The following is a 16,237-nucleotide window of genomic DNA, read 5'->3' on the forward strand; positions in this document are numbered from 1 at the left end:
TGTCCCTGAGGCTCAGATCAGGAGGCCAGCACACAACCCCTCTGAGTCACTCTCGGGTCATGGGTTTGAGGTGAAGTTGCAGGTCCAGTTCTTCTTCCCTAGGCAAAAGGGAAGCAGGACAGTACAGCAAGGCAGCAGTGTCAGTCCTTGTAACAGCATTGTAGTCCTTCTTCCTAGCAGAGTATCCACAGGTCCAGCAGTGTATGAAGTGGTGGTGTCTGAGGTCCTTCTTTTATACACAGTTGTGCCTTTGAAGTGGGGCGAAGCTTCTAGAGGCACGCCTTTGAAGTGCACAGATGCCCTGCCTTCCTTTCCCTGGCTTTAGTGTTGAGACTGGACACAGCCTCCTCAAGTGTGAGTAAGGCTGGGCCCAGCTCCTCCTTTCATCTGAAGGTTGCTGACCAACGGGAACAGGAGTTCACGCTCTAACGGTGTACAGACTTTCACATAATCCCCTTGGAGCAATTCCTATTTCAATGCTAATGTTTCCCAGCAGGCAAAGCATGCTGACACGTTTCAAATCCCAATATAATTCTTGGGAAATTCCTCAGGGCAAAGACTGGATGTGTTCTACAAATCAAAAGAAACATGATTTTAACTAAATAGAACCCCTTTTCTAAAAATACTGCGTTTTGATGGAAAATGTCTTGTTACTGGCAGTACCTGTTATGTGTGTAGATTAGACAATTTCTTTCTGGGTGAAAACAGTGTGGCTTGTGCTGCTGTCCCGCAGGTCTGTAAAACAAACAAGCAAAATTAATGTAATGGCTGTTTGGCTGTTACATCAACAGTGTTTGACTTTGGTTCTCAAATATTAAAGGGCATACTTTTTCAAACACTTTTGAAAGGATGTCTTTTCACTGGATTCCTCCATTATCGATTTCGAGTTCTAAAACGGATGAAGACAAGCAACAGTAATTTTTCGGATTCATACGCTCAGGACTAAAGCTTTTGTTTGCAATCTCCACCACGCGTATACATACTCCGGGCACTTACTGCTTCAACAAATCTTCCGTCCATGCATTTCTGGCATTTTGCTCTGATTGATTGAGGTGACTTCCAACTTGACTGGTATTTAGCTTCATGACTTGAGTACTGCATTGTGGACATTGTAGTTCAACAGGTTGGCTGGTACTAGCTTCGTGTTTTCTATGACTTAAGGCTATACATTGTGGTTTTAGTAGTAACTACAATCGGATTCTGGTAGTTCCCTCTCCAATCCAGTAGAAATTGTTAAATATTAAGCTCGACCTATCTCGGACATTTCTTTTAAACCTGGTACTGCACTATTAGACTTCAAAATCAAATATGCCTCCTTTTGTAGCAACATAGCCTCCACATTTCCGCCTCTTGGGTGTGGCTTGATGGCACATAGTGCTGTCCATTTCAGATCTTTCTCGCTGTGATTCATTTGCATAAAATGGCTGACCATTGGTGCGTTGACTACCTTCGTTCTGACTCGGGAACGATGTTGTGCAATACGTTGCTTGACCTCATGGGTTGTTTTTCCGATGTATATTTTAGCGCAAGGTCATATGATTATATAAACAACCTTTTTTGTCTTACAATTTGAGAAAGCTTTGTGGGTCCATTTATAGTTGTTCAGCTCGAATACTGTGCCCTCCAGGGTTGATTTGCAAGCTACCCAATTACCACACTTATGGTGGCCTGCGATTGGTTTAAGAATCCACTGGGATTGCAGGTCTTTCTTTTTCAATGTAGAAGTGATCTCTGCTCTCACGAGTTGCTGTCCAATACTTTATCTTTTTCCATCGCAAACAAAGTTGGAAGGAATGGACATTCCAAATTCTGTAAAAGGTGGCAATTTTTAAGTATGATCTGGCGAAATTTATTTTTATATGGCCCAGATGTGGATACACAAACCAGTTTCTCCATTGGTTTATTGTTTTATTTTATGAGAAGGCAGACTCTTGGTGTAAACCACACTCTTTTCATTGCTTATTTCAGCCATTTTCTGGGATATCCTCTGTCTCTCAATTGGTCACATAAGGAGCCTGCATGAATTTCATAATCTTGCTTACGCGAGCAATTGCGCCTGATCCTCAATAACTGTCCAGAGGGTAAACCATCCCACAAGTTCCTTGGATGAGAACTTTTGTAGTGAAGTGTGGTGTTTTTATCTGTTGGTTTCCGATGCAGAATAGTTTTCAGTTCATTCTCGATGGGTCTAACTTTCACCTCCAGAAATGTTAAGCTAGTCTTGCTTTTCGTGAGTGTGAATTGAATATCAGGATGTCTAGTATTCAGTCAACCGGAAAGTCTTATTAGATCTTCTTCTGTGCCACTCCATAGGCACCAGATATAATCTATGTAGCAATACCATTGCGTCAGAATTTAAAAAAGAGTTTGTCCTTGAAAATGAATTTATCTTTAAACTTCGCCATATAGAGAATCGCCGTCTCAGGAGCGAAGGGACAGCCCATCGCAGTTCCTTTTGTTTGAAAGTAGAAGGTATCTTCAAGTTTAAAATAGTTTTTCCGCAGGGCCACAGACGCTAGTTGAAGAATAAATTCAGTGGGTACCTGATGGGGTCGTGTTCTTGTTTCCAAGTAGAACTCTATTGCTTGAAAAGCCTCATCCTGGAGAATCTGCGTGTACAGCGAGACGACATCAAAGGAAACCATCCATTGATTGTAAAAATTGAATTAATGACCTTCGATTTTGTTAATGAAGTCCATCGTATCCCTCAAATAGGAAGGAACATCTTGTAAAAATGGTTTGAGGAAGAGGTCAACATATTTGGAAATTGGTTCCATCAATGAGTCGCACCCAGACTCGATGGGTCTTCCTGGTGGTTCAATCAACTGCTTGTGGATTTTAGGTAAGAAGTTAATGACCGGGATCCTTGGATGCTTCTTACTCAGGTATGCATATTCTTTAGGTCCAAGTATTCCCAATTCCAGACCTTCCAAGAGGATCGACTTAATAATTTCATATATCTCTTGCGTGGGGTCATCCTTAATCTGCCCGTACCACACTGGGTTCTGTACCTGGTTTTTTATCCTTCCTGTAAATACATTTATTTTGGCCAAAGGACTACCGCTCCACCTTTATCAGCCGATTTGGGAATACTTGGACCTAAAGGATATGAATACTCTAGTAAGAAGCATCCAAGGATTCCGATCATTTACTTCTTACCTAAAATCCACAAGCAGTTGATTGAACCACCAGGAAGATCCATCGTGTCTGGGTGCAACTCATTGATGGAACCGATTTCCAAATATGTTGACATCTTCCTCAAAACATTTTTCAGGATGAGGCTTCACATGCAATAGAGTTCTAGTTGGAAACAAGAACACGACCCCATTCGGTTCCAACTGAATTTATTCTTCATCTAGCATCTGTAGCCTTGCGGAAAAACTATTTTAAATTCGAAGATACCTTCCACTTTCAAACAAAAGGGACTGCAATGGGCTGTCCCTCTGTCCCAGAGACGGCGATTCTCTATATGGCGAGGTTTGAAGATAAATTCATTCACTTGGACAATCAGTTTTTAAATAATCTGACTTAATGCTATCGCTACATAGACGATATCTGCTGCCTATGGAGCGGCACAGAAGAAGCTCCAATAAGATTTTTTGATTGGTTGAATCAATTCACACTCATGAAAATTAAGACTAGCTTAACATTTCTGGATGTGCAAGTTAGACCCATCGAGAATGAACTGAAAACTACTCTGCATCGGAAGCCAACAGATAAAAACACAACACTTCACTATAAAAGTTCTCATCCAAGGAACTTGAGGGATTTACCCTGAGGACAGTTATTGAGGATCAGGCGCAATTGCTCGCTTAAGCAGGATTATGAAATTCATGCAGGCTCCTTTTATGACCAATTGAAAGACAGAGGGTATGCCAGAAAACTGCTTAAATAAGCAATGAAAAGAGCGTATTTTTACAAAAGGGGTTCTATTTAATTAAAATCATATTTCTTTTGATTTGTAGAACACATCCAGTCTTTGCCCTGAGGAATTTCCCAATAATTTTTTGGGGATTTGAAACGTGTCGGCACGCTTTGCCTGCTCGGAAACATTAGCATTGAAATAGGATTTGCTCCAAGGGGATTACGTGAAAGTCTGTACACCCTTAGAGCGTGAACTCTTGTTCCCGTTGGTCAGCGACCTTGAGATGAATTCTCAATCCAATTACAAACTGAATTGAATGTTGCTGGAAAATATTGACTGGTTGATTATTATTTTTCCTCATTTTGTTACTCATTTTTGTGTGCATTTGTCATTTTATTTAGATAATTTGGTCAGTCAATGTAAATGTCAAATGTTGAGACATAAAGAGTGTTTCTTTATTCTGGTTCATAAAACCAATTGAAACGGTTTGTTTAAAAACAGATTCGAAAAAAGAGAACATAATAAATTATGGACACCTACACATCTTGAGTGTGATCCAAGTCTATAGAAAACAGCACCACAAGTTAGCAGGTAGACATTTTGTTCTATTTGTATTTCCAAGCCCTGTCTAGCTGAATGTTTAGGGCCAAACCCTTCTTTGAATAAACCTTTCTAAAAGTGGCATATTCAGAATTGTAATTTAAAATGTGACTTCACCATAAGTTAGGATTTTAAATTTAGGATTCCAGAGACATCAAAATGAACTGGTAATCATTTTCCATTTGGGAATTACACTTGTTAAATGTAGTAAGGTAACACCAATGTTATCCTATTAAGAGACAGACCCTGCAGTAGAGAAAAAATAATTGAAAAGTTTTTCACTAACAGGAATTGTTGAACTTTTTAAATACACTGCACCCTGCCCTTGGGCCGTCTTGGGCCTACCCTATAAGTGACTTGTTTGTATTAAAAAGGAAGGTTTGAGTTTGGCAAAAGTTTATTTTTAAGTAATACACGGAGGGCTTGAGGAGGTTTAAGGACCAGCAAGGGCAAATTCTCCACTCTTATAAACCAAACACACAAAGAGCCCTCGGGTCCGGAGTAAAATGGGTGAGTATGTAGAAAGGAACACACAACTATGCTGGGAGGGCAAATAAGAGGAATTCCCTTTTAAGGGCGGTTTCCCTCACACACCGGAGGTGTTATGCTTCATCATAGGGATACCTCCTTGCGTCTCGAACCTAGTCGTGACGTGGGCTACAACACCCTCGCTACGAGGAAGAGCTCAGGGATGTTTTAAAGAATCTGTTCTTTTCTCTGTCCTTCTTTTGAGCAGTGCTGGGAGGCCTTAGGGTAGCCATGCGCTATACAAATAGAATTTCATTCATTCATTCATTCATGCATGATGTTGAACAACATTGCCACGAGGAGGGTGTTGCCACTTGAACCTGAGTACAATAACTGAGATGATAAGTCCTCACTCCCACCACCTCTGGAACAAGATGCAGCAAGAGATCCAATGTGCATGGCATGCAGGTAATATTTGACTAACATCTGAATCTGAGTTAGGTTACCAAAAGGAATAAAGTGTACAAATAAAGCACATTTACACAGTATAATTTTCATAAAATGTTTTTCTGTTTATTCACAGGTTGGCTAAGAAATAAGTAAATAATGGTAAGTCCTGATGAACAATACTGAGAGTACACAACAATAAGGTACAATTTTTACATATGCATGGACAATTTTGACATATGAATACAATTCACAATCCCGGTCTCTTCCGCCACCTCCCCATATTGTGCTCTCAGATTTTGCACCCGTTCCTGAGCATTGTACTACTACACCAAAACTTCAGGTGTGATGCACATTATTCCCCTCCACGACAAAAGTATTGCTGGAACTTGAGGCTCCCCTCTCAAAGCACCAGGCACAGTTGCAGTATAAGTTGCTTTTGCCATGTATAAACTACTTCAGCACACCTTGACTATGCACTGTGACACATCGCACTGTGGGAACAATGTCTACCTGCAGGTTGACAGCGTAGCACAATAGTATTTCTGTCACTGTAGTCAGCCTGCTCACAGGCCTGCCAAACCCCTGAAATCCACCCACTAAGTGGCATTGCCTATGCTTCTGTGTCAGTGGATCTTCATGGACTGCTCCTTAGTAAACTGTCACAGCCTCACGTAAATCGACAGTGCATGTAATGGTCTCAAATCTATGGGCAACACTGAGTGGCCCACCTTCCCTTCTCAATAGGGGCATTGTCACTGTACTTTAATCATAGGACATTAAATTACCTAAATTTGATGGTTGGTCTGCCAGCACGTCCCTGTGGGTATAATGTTTGGTATACACTGGTGGATATCCTAGTTCTCTTGGTTTGACAGTAGGTTCTTCTGTTTGAGGTGGTGGATGTAACACAGCTGATTATCTGATACAAATTTAGGTGTAGTTGTGCGTTTCTAGATTTTGTGTACCTTAACCCCTTCGGTGCTCATGACGGAATGGTTCCGTCATGACCCACGGTTGAGCTGTGCTCATGACGGAACCATTCCGTCATGACCACACCCGCGCAAGATTCCGTCAGCACAGCGGCGGAATCTGCGCAGCATCGAAGGGGTTAAACTGTGGAATAGCAGTAATGGTGGTGCACTGCCATTTGGACCAACTGTCTCTGCTGTGTTCTTCCTGGAGCATGTGATTTGGTTTGCCTCCTGTTGGTGCAGAGAGTTTAGTTGGGTGAAGCAGTGCTTGGTGCCCATGTCAATGGAGATTAATAAATGACAGTACATATTAGCATTCTGTCTGTGCTGAATTAACAGAAGACTAGCAGATATTTTGCATGTTTGTTTATATTTCACACTGTGCATGGCACACATGGGAAGTTTGATGGTGTTGCACTACAGGGCTCATTTTCATTTGACATAGCTCATTGTATCATAGAATGAACTTTGTGATTTTGCCTGCATAGATACAGAGTTATTTGTGCCTGTGTATTGTGATGTGTGAGGAAATGGGGTGTATTATATACCGTATTGCGTGTTTGTGCTTCCTCACTGTTTATTACACTTACCAACCCCTATAGACCCCTTATATTTTGTTTGTCAGACCTTCTGCTCATTCTGGGGTAGCTGTGGCTCTGAGCAGCAAGGTTTACACAAAGGAAAAGTGTAAAACATTCAAGTAGAACGAGAAAATTTAAAGAAGAAATCGACAAGACTCAAAAGAAATTCAACACCAATTTATAAAAATTGACTGTATTTGTACTTAAATATAGACACCACAACAACAAAGATCCACTTGTGGGTTCCAGAGATATGGAACCGTGCACAAGCATTGGCAAATTCATTGAATACTATTTGGAATGGGGTGACTTAGAGTCACATTAAGCGACCAACTCCAAGAGGGAGCCAGTCAGGGGTGCCAATCAAGTCCTCAAAAACAGTTGCTTTAGCAGGTGAAGCAGTCTTTAGTCAGTCTCATGCACTTTTATCCTTTGCAGGGCTTTGGTATGGAAGTGATCCTGATGTAAGGGATGAAGGATGCTTAAGATGTTCAAAGGATGCTGTGGATGCAATGCAGTCGATGGGGGTCCTGCTGTGACTGCTCCTCGGTCCACGAAGGGGATGAGGCAGTCCTGGTCATAGGGTCGACTTCCCTCAAAGTCCTCTCAGTGCTGGCAGAAGCCCATTCGCCACTGGTCTTCCGGTCGCCCAGTATCGCAGTCACAGCCAAATCCTTCCTGGGTCGATAACTCATCCCACCTGCACCTTGACAACACTCCTGGGCTCAGCAAACTACACTGCAACTTTGTGCGTTGGGTCCTGATACCTGGTGTTTCACTACTGTCTTTGGTGGCCAATTAAAGGCTTTAGGCTAGCAAGCTGCCGCAGCAGGGTTCTCGGATGTAGTGTCCTTGTGCTGGGAATAGGAGGCCAGCCCACTGACCCTTGGAGTTTCTTGGCTTTGGCTGGGCTCTGGAGATGGCTTCTTCTCCAGCAAAGCATAAGTAAATGGGGCATCATCTTGCCCCAAACCGACTGCACAGCTGCATATCGCCACTATGGCAAAATGATTAATTTTTTCTCCATTTAAATCCTTTTTCGACCATATATTCCATTCTTTTTATGACTTTCTTTTCATTCAATCTTTGCTTAAATCCACACGCGGGATATTATGCCATTTTCAAGTTTTCTCATGTTGAAGCTGTGCCCATACGGACCTCTTGCTAAAACACGACAAATGCAGGAGTTCGTCCAAAGCAGTGTTTATTTAAAAACCCAATGCATTTCGGGCAACATGTGCCCTTCGTCAGGGGACACTATAAATAACAATAAAACAAATATCCATTACTATAATAACCATTAATCAACATCTTGCATCATCACCATGAATCAATATTAAGTTAGACCATTATTGCATCCCAAACCGTCGTCATTTCCTGCAGTATACCCCTTCATAAGCAATGTAAATAATGTACCTCTGTTCCCATGGCATCCATTTGACCCATAAATCGCTCTGTTCTGCAATACAAACATCTACCCCTCCTTTGTGACAATACGAGTTTAGTTCACTTCCTTATTCACCCCATTACTCATTTCCTCCTCCGCATTCACGCTATATTCACCTACTGCATTAATTTAACATAGATCCCCGTAGGCCCCTTACCTCTCACAGCTGCTCACTGCACGCTCGTTATCTATCCCCATTCATTCATCATACAGCCTCATAATCCCCGTAAATCTCCAATCCACATTCATGCTACTCAGTCCGCTCCTTTTCTATCTCTAGTGATTTACACCATGTTACTCATAACGTCATTGCCTGTCTTCAAACAAGCCCCTATTTTTGTATAATTCTTATACCCCGCATTCCTACTCATGACTTGCATGCAGTCAATCATTCACCTTTCGCAACGACCAAAGTAAACCCTCCACTTTCGTCCCTCAACCAGAATAGGCTACCAGGTCCCCTCCCACCAGATAACCACTTCCTGTGAGGTGTAGCATTTGGGCATCCCAGGGTGCACCATTCTGCCCACTTTCAATATGGCATGACCCCTCTCCCAGTGTGTGGAACTCCCTAGTCCAACCCAGTGGTGTGGCTACTTAGGGGGCTACACACACACCTGAAAAACTGGTTCAGGAACTGGTTTACCCTCTGCTGTCCCAATTGCCAGCCTGACTGCCTGAACAATGGAGAAGCCCCTCTCAAAAGTGTTACCCATTTGCCCTTCAAAGGCAACTTCTCCTTTGAAGCTTTCATTTTGGTCCAATACCCTTGTGGATCCTGCAGGAGGGAGGTGATACATCCTTCCAGAGCAGGACCCTATTGCATCCTTTCCTGGTAGTCATCAGCACATCTCCCCAGTAGGGCAGAAAGTTGTCTGAGCTACAAGGCCTGGGTGCAACCAGTATGGGTACAAGGGACTGAAGACAACAAAGTGGTAACTTTGCTAAAGTTGCACACTGCAACGTGTTACATTAATTTTGGCCTGAGAAACAAGTCCGGTTTAATTTAACAAGAGGTTTGATACCTTGGATGATGCACTTTGGTAACGCCATTCCAGAGTTAGCACAGCTGAGGGTCAGCATGTAACTCTGCACCGCTAAATGGGTGACAAAGCTTTTCCACAATAAAAACAAAATTTCTACATTTTCACTGTCAAAACATGTAAACTTACTTATTCTGCCCGTGAAATATGTTTTACTCTGCCTTAGAACTCAATAGGCTTGCCACAGGGGTTACTTACACATATACCAGTGGGAAGTCCACCTTTGCAATTGCTTTAAATGGCAAAGTCAGACCAGCAGTTAAACTTGCTTTTCAAGCCTAGAAATAGCAGGCGGGAAGTCGCGTTTTACTCATATCCCACCTAAAGTGGCACAACCAGTGCTGCAATCCCGAAGGGACCCACTAACTTACATGCCCTGGGTACCCTGCGGAACATCTACTAGGAGTTACTGATGAGTTAGCTCAGTCAATTGGGCAGAAGCCAGTATGACATATCAGTTTAAGGGTAAGGGCACAGGGACTGAGGTCTGGTTAGCAGCTCTCAGTGCCCTCTCAGAATTGAAAAACCACCAGTATCAGTCCAGAAACTTAAAGGGAGACCTTACAAAAAGAGGCATTACCTTACATTATTATTGTGACATAACACTGTATTAAATGCTGCTGTGAGTTGTGTGGTCTTCAATGCTGTGACTTCAGTTGGCATGCATTTTTAAGTGAATGTGGATGGGCACTCACCAGTGACTGTTGATACCGACACGGACTTGTTGATGTTGCTCGTTTCTGGCATTGCCTTTGACGAGCCTCTCAATGAAGGTGGGGCACATAATTCAATGTGGGATGCACCGTCATTTCCTGCTGCTTTATTTCGCCAGCACACCAACTTAATTTAAGTATGGGAATGCAGATAAGACTGCCTTTTTCTGATTTCTTTTTTCTTTGACTGTCTTATTGTTACTCCATCTGCATTTATGTGTTGTCATATACATGCCCAGATTTGTTTCTTGGCCGAAGGAATGACCTTCCACGATGAAGCTCATGCTATATGTGCACTGGCATGATCTTTTTTACAGAAGGGGCCACACAAGTGTCTGCAGCCCCTTCTTTATTACGAAAGTGCTCCAGGGGCACAAAGAATGGGTGTACATGACCTTTTGCTCATAATTTGTATCTGGTTCTAAACCACAATATGCAATTTCTGATTTTGAAGCTGAGACTACTAAGACATCACATATTATTTTGGAATTTACATTTCACAATTTAACTGCAAATTTTGAATAGGAAAAGTAGATTTGAACATCAGGGCCCTGTTAAGGATTTTAGAGGAACAGTACATAAATAAATGGATGCAAGTTCAGATGGTAAAAGCAGGAAGTTTAAGTTCCAGAAAATATAGAAATGGCCTGAAGAAGGGATATTTTTCCACTTGGTTTCTCTTGTACATTGCAGATATGTCCCAGATAATTGAAAAGCAAAATCTTTCCATTGAAGGTAAATTGCTTCCCAATCCAAGGCTACCATGAAGGACTTAATGCCCCCTGGTCTTCAGGAGCACTGTCGATATTTGAAACATGCTGCAAAGATAACCACATAAGGATTATCCTGTACAAGACCAAAACAATGATATTTAGTCATGGTAAAAGAAATGCCCCGGAAATTGTTATCTGCATAAATTAATGATGGACGTTGTCCTACTATTTAGATGTCTTCTTCATGTATAATCCAGAGTTCATGAACCATGTCACAGACGAAACAGACAGTGATGAATGTATTGCAGAAGGATAGCAAAAGACTTATATGAAGACAAGAGTGTAACATGCAAATGATGTTGTAAAATCTTAGACAGCAAAAATCGCCAGGACTGTACATGGCATCTTAAGATGTAATGCTCTGTACAAGGCATCTTGGGATCCACTTTTGTACCAAACTTATAAAGATATAATGCCATATGAGAGCAGGATAACCCAGTTAAAGGTGGCGGCAACAGAATATACAGCATTGGTGGAATGCCCTTAGGAAGTACGTGAAGGTCGCCCCTCTGAGTTAATTTTAGGACATAAGGCCATAGATCCATATGGAAACACGATGCCTTATTTGGACTGAGTTAGAGAAGCCACAGGGGTAGGACAATGGTTCCCAAGAGAAGCAGCATTGTTCAAATGGTGAGCTCAGGATATTAACGCAACAGAAATGGCGAGTACAGGATACAGCAAATATATATTTTTCCATACTCATAACTGCAAGAGTTACCTAGACAACAGACATGGGCACGGTTTATCAAAAGTGCCCTACCTATATAACGTTAAAGATGTGTTAATCAACTGGTATGGTTGTACTAACACGGACTAAGGGGAATATTTACAATGAAAGTGACGAAGCGCGGTGTTAGCTTCCTTGGCTAAACGCCGTGCTCCACCACTTCTGAAACGCAGGGTTGCACCATAGTTACAACAATATGGTGCAGCCCTGCGTTTCCCTATGCGCTGGCGCTAAATTTAGCTGCCTAGCGCCACCACAGGCACTCTTGCACCATAGCGCGAGGGTGTCTGCGTTGCAGGGGATGATTGTTTATTTGCAAGAATGTATTCCTTACTGCACATAAACAATCTTTAAATGGCGTTTTGTTACTTCTATGTGTGCTGCTTAATGCAGAACACATAGGAGTTGCAAAACGTCATTTTTTTTAATGATTGTTTATGTGCAGGAAGATGTCCCTTCATGCACATAAACAATCAATGGTGTTTTGCTGTTTCCACATGTGCTGCGCAATGCAGCACACATGGAAACAACAAAAAGGAGGAGAAATTGAACATTACTCCACGTTTCGCCAGGGTAAGACCGGGTTTTCCCTTGTCTCAATTTTTGTGCTGCCCCATATTTACCCACACTTTTGTAAATATGGGGCAGCATCAAAATCAATGGGTGTTACGGCGGAACGCCCACCGCAACACCCATTGCCCTCCCCTTTCCCGCTAAGTAAAGCATGAAAGGGTGCCTTATTTAAAAGGCCACGTTAAGTGGCTTAATGCTGCCTTGTAAATAAGGCAAAGCCCATATTGCCACCACAACGTCCAAAAAAGTGACGCTGTGGTGGCGATAGGGGTTTGTAAATATGCCCCTAAGTTTCATTTGACTAATTACTGTATTTTCTTTCTTTAAGGAAATTCATTATGATTGAGTTATTTTGATTTTTTTTTTCTCTTTCTGGGGAGTTAAAATTGTGGTTTCGCATATGTATGGCGAAAATCCATATGCAAATGTTAAGAAACATACAGATTACCATAAATGTTTATAGGCGCTATAGTAACTTTAACAAACAAGCAATAAAGAGGCCATGAACAACCCCTTAATTATAAAAAGAGCAAACTTCTTATAAATTGTTTTACTAGTTATGTAATATAGCAACGTAATTAACTGATTAAGCGACATGGCAAAAATAGATGTAATCAGTTTATGGCTTTCAAGAAATACATTTTTGCTGTTTATGTAATAGTCGAGAAACATGGCTTACCTAACCCGACGTGGAGAAAATGCATTCTCTCCTCTTTTCTAATGTGATGATTCATGTTTTGCATATGTAACCAATGCCAAAAAATAAAATCTGATGGGTTTCTGGGAAAATCTTAAACCGGTTTAGGATGAAATCTCGACATCTGGAATCTCTAAACTGTAAAAAAAAGTTGGAAGGGAAATAATAAATTCTTCCGGGGCACAATACATAAAATAAATGAAAAATTCAAAATTGAAAAAGGGATCTCAATAGTCTGAGCTCTATTTATTGTATTGTATTGTATTGTATTGGCACTTGCATAGCGCATGGCTACCCGGAGGCATCCCAGCGCTGCGCGAAGCTTGAAGGGGGATTGCTCTCTTTATATGAACAGCCAGGTCTTTAATTGTTTGCGGAACTTCAGATGGTTTGGCTCGCTCCTTAGAGGTAGTGGGAGGGCATTCCTGAGTCTGGAGGCATTGAGTGAGAAAAGCCTGCACTTCTGGCCTTATTGAACTTGGGGACTACAGCAAGATGGAGTTCATTTGATCGAAGTGTCCTGCTTGCCCTGTAAGGGCGAATCATGGCCTTTGTGATTATGGGTCCGCTTCCATTCAGTGCCTTGTGAGCTATGCTGAGAGCATTGAAGTTTATTCTCTCCTGAACTGGGAGCCAGTGGAGAGAGCGGAGAGCCGGTCTTGCTGAGCAGCGGTTAGGGGTGTCAATGAGCAGCCTCGCTGCACAATTCTGTATGACCTGCAATTTTGAAATCACCCTTTGGGGCACCTAAATAAAGAGCGTTACCACAATCCAGTCTGGACAGAATCAGGGCCTGGGTCACTAGTCTTTTTGCTAGCGGGGAAGGAGAGCGAGGATTTTGCAAATAATTCTTAATAGGCCATAACATGAAGCAGCCGTCTTCCACGCCTGTGATTTGAAGGTGAGGTTCTGGTCAAGCCAGATTCCAAGTCTTTTGATCTCTGTTTTGGGGGTTGGCACTGAGCCCATAGAAGAAGGCCACAGGGTTTTTGGAAAGGAACTTGGTGAATTGCCCATGATCATGAGCTCTGTCCTCTCACTGTTGAGTTTCAAGTGGGAGAGACTCATCCATTTTGCGACATCCTCCAGGCAAGGGAGGAGGCCAATGGCCTGTTGGCTAGGATGGCTCAGAGATACAACCAGCTGTGTGTCATCGGCATATGTCACCATGTGGATCCCAAAGGGGGACACCACTCCTCCCAACGGGGCCATGTAAGCATTAAATAGGGTAGGACTTAGTGAGGAGCCCTGTGGGACACCGCACTTTAAGGGCATGGGCCGTGAATTGGTATTGCCCTCGAAGACCTGAAAAGATCTCCCCTCTAAGAAGGACTGCAGCCATGATAAGGCTGTTCCTGTCACTCCAGCTCTCCTGAGGCGGTGAATGAGGACACGGTGGTTAACCGTGTCAAAAGCTTCACTCAGGTCGAGGAGGATTATTGCTGCTGCTCCTCCAGCGTCCAGTATTTTTCTCGTTTCTTCCACCACTGATAATATGGCGGTTTTTGTTCCTTGACAGGGGCGGAAGCCCGTTTGGGAGGGGTGGAGAGCACCATTGGTTTAAAAAAAAGCGGATAGAATGCGATTGGCATGTTTCTTCGCTAACTTGCTGATTCCAGGCAGGAGCGAGATGGGGCGGTAGTTACCTAGATCAGTTGGGTCTAGGTTAGACTTTTTTAACAGTGAGAGCACCATTGCCCTTTTCCATTCAGGAGGTACCACGCCCGTATTAAAATTAAATGAAGCATTGATCAGACAGGTGGACGTGGGGGCGATGGTTGGTCCGACCAGTGACAGGGTGTTGGGTAGTGCAGGATCTAATGGGGATCCGCTTTTTACAGATGACAATATGGTAAGGAAAAGTTCCAGCGTTAGTAAAGGGAAGGTCATCAGCTCCTGTTTTTCTGGCTGTCTACCATCATTCGTGTGTACAATTGGGATATTCATGTCTTCTTGAGGAAGGTGTTTGAGAATGTTCTGGATTTTAGTAGAGAAAAAATTGGCCAGTTCAGTGCAGTGGTGGCTTGAGGTGTCCGGTGGGGCCGCCGCACCGGGGGCTTTCATTAGCTTTGTGGCAATGTGGAAAATTTCTCTGGGGGAGTTGCCGACCACTACGATCTTTCCCTCATAGTAGGAGGCCTGAGCAGTTTTTATTTCTGCTTTGTATCGACGTATGGCTGTCCTATATTCCATTTTTTTCCAAGTGAGAAGTCTTTCCTCCACCTTCTTTCTGCTTTTTTGCACAGTTGCCGTAAAGTGCATAGTTTGGGGGTGTACCACTCGGCTCTGTTTGGGCCCGTTTTCTTCTGAGTTAAACCTTTCGGGAGCACCAGATTGAGTGAGCCCTCAATCCAATTGCAGAAATTTTTATTAGCTATTGTGGGGTCAATGATGGGGCTTGGTAGAGTCCTTTCCAGCTCCGCTATCCACCTCTCTAGAGGGAGTTTGGACCACGGTCGGATTTGGGAACGTGGAGGTGTGGCGTATGGCATCATGTTAGGTTGTGTCCGGAGAAGGGAGATTAAAAAATGATCTGACCATGGGAGGGGGATGGGTTCTTTCCCTTCCATATTTTCCAAATTAGAAAAGATAGGGTTAAGGAGATGTCCTTTTTCATGGGTTGCTAGTGAGACCTTCTGAGTCAGTTGGTAGGTCGAAAGGTCTTGGCCAGTTCTGTGGCTATTGAGGCTGCGGGGTCATTAAAATGAAGATTGAAATTCCCAAGAAAGGTGAAATTAGCAGCGAGACTAGCAAGATTGCCTGCTGTTTCTAACAGAGATTTGCCAAATTGACCTGTTGCTCCAGGTGGGCGATAGATAAGGATACCAGAAAATGTGAGGGTGGGTGTGAATTTAATCACGAAGTGGGTGTTCTCGCAGTCTGACAGCGGACTGCCTATCAGGCGGCAGGTCAGGTGATCTTTATAGATGATGGCAATCCCCCCGCCCTTACCTATCCCTCTATCCATTCTCCGAATCGAATAGCCTGGGGGCAAAGTTTGGACAATATCCAGCTCTGAGCTGCTATTGAACCAAGTTTCGGTAATAAATAAAACTTCGGGGGCTTCGTCATTTATGTTTTGTCATAAGATAGAAGCAGCAAAAGGGGGAAAGCAATAAGGGTGAATGGGCAGGGGAGAAGAACCTGGATGAATGGAGAGAGGAGTGGAGACAACAAGTGGGCCACTCCAAAAGGAAAAGAAAAATAGCTTTGGCAGGAAGGAAAGAGGTTGAGAAAACAGGAATGGATTAAGGAAATCGTAGGCAAACATGGGGCTTTAGATTGCCACTAGATTATCTAATATATATTACTGAGGTAAAGGGGAC

The 16,237-nt window shown here is 42.9% G+C and overlaps 1 protein-coding gene across 2 annotated transcripts in view; it reads left to right on the forward strand.

Moving 5' to 3' along the window:
- SH2D1A (SH2 domain containing 1A) overlaps positions 1–16,237 on the forward strand; it is a 684,773-nt gene that overhangs the window by 557,952 nt on the left and 110,584 nt on the right. Inside the window, exon 4 of one of the 2 annotated variants that reach the window (XM_085608137.1) lies at positions 5,517–5,542. The exons of the other annotated variant lie outside the window; for it this stretch is intronic. Within the exon in view, the coding sequence (XP_085464263.1) occupies positions 5,517–5,525 (9 nt within the window). The 3' untranslated portion in view covers positions 5,526–5,542. The remainder of the gene's footprint in view (positions 1–5,516; positions 5,543–16,237) is intronic. 2 annotated transcript variants of the gene reach the window in all.

This window comes from Triturus cristatus, chromosome 5_2 (genome assembly GCF_964204655.1).
Source record: "Triturus cristatus chromosome 5_2, aTriCri1.1, whole genome shotgun sequence".
Classification (NCBI taxonomy): domain Eukaryota; kingdom Metazoa; phylum Chordata; class Amphibia; order Caudata; family Salamandridae; genus Triturus; species Triturus cristatus.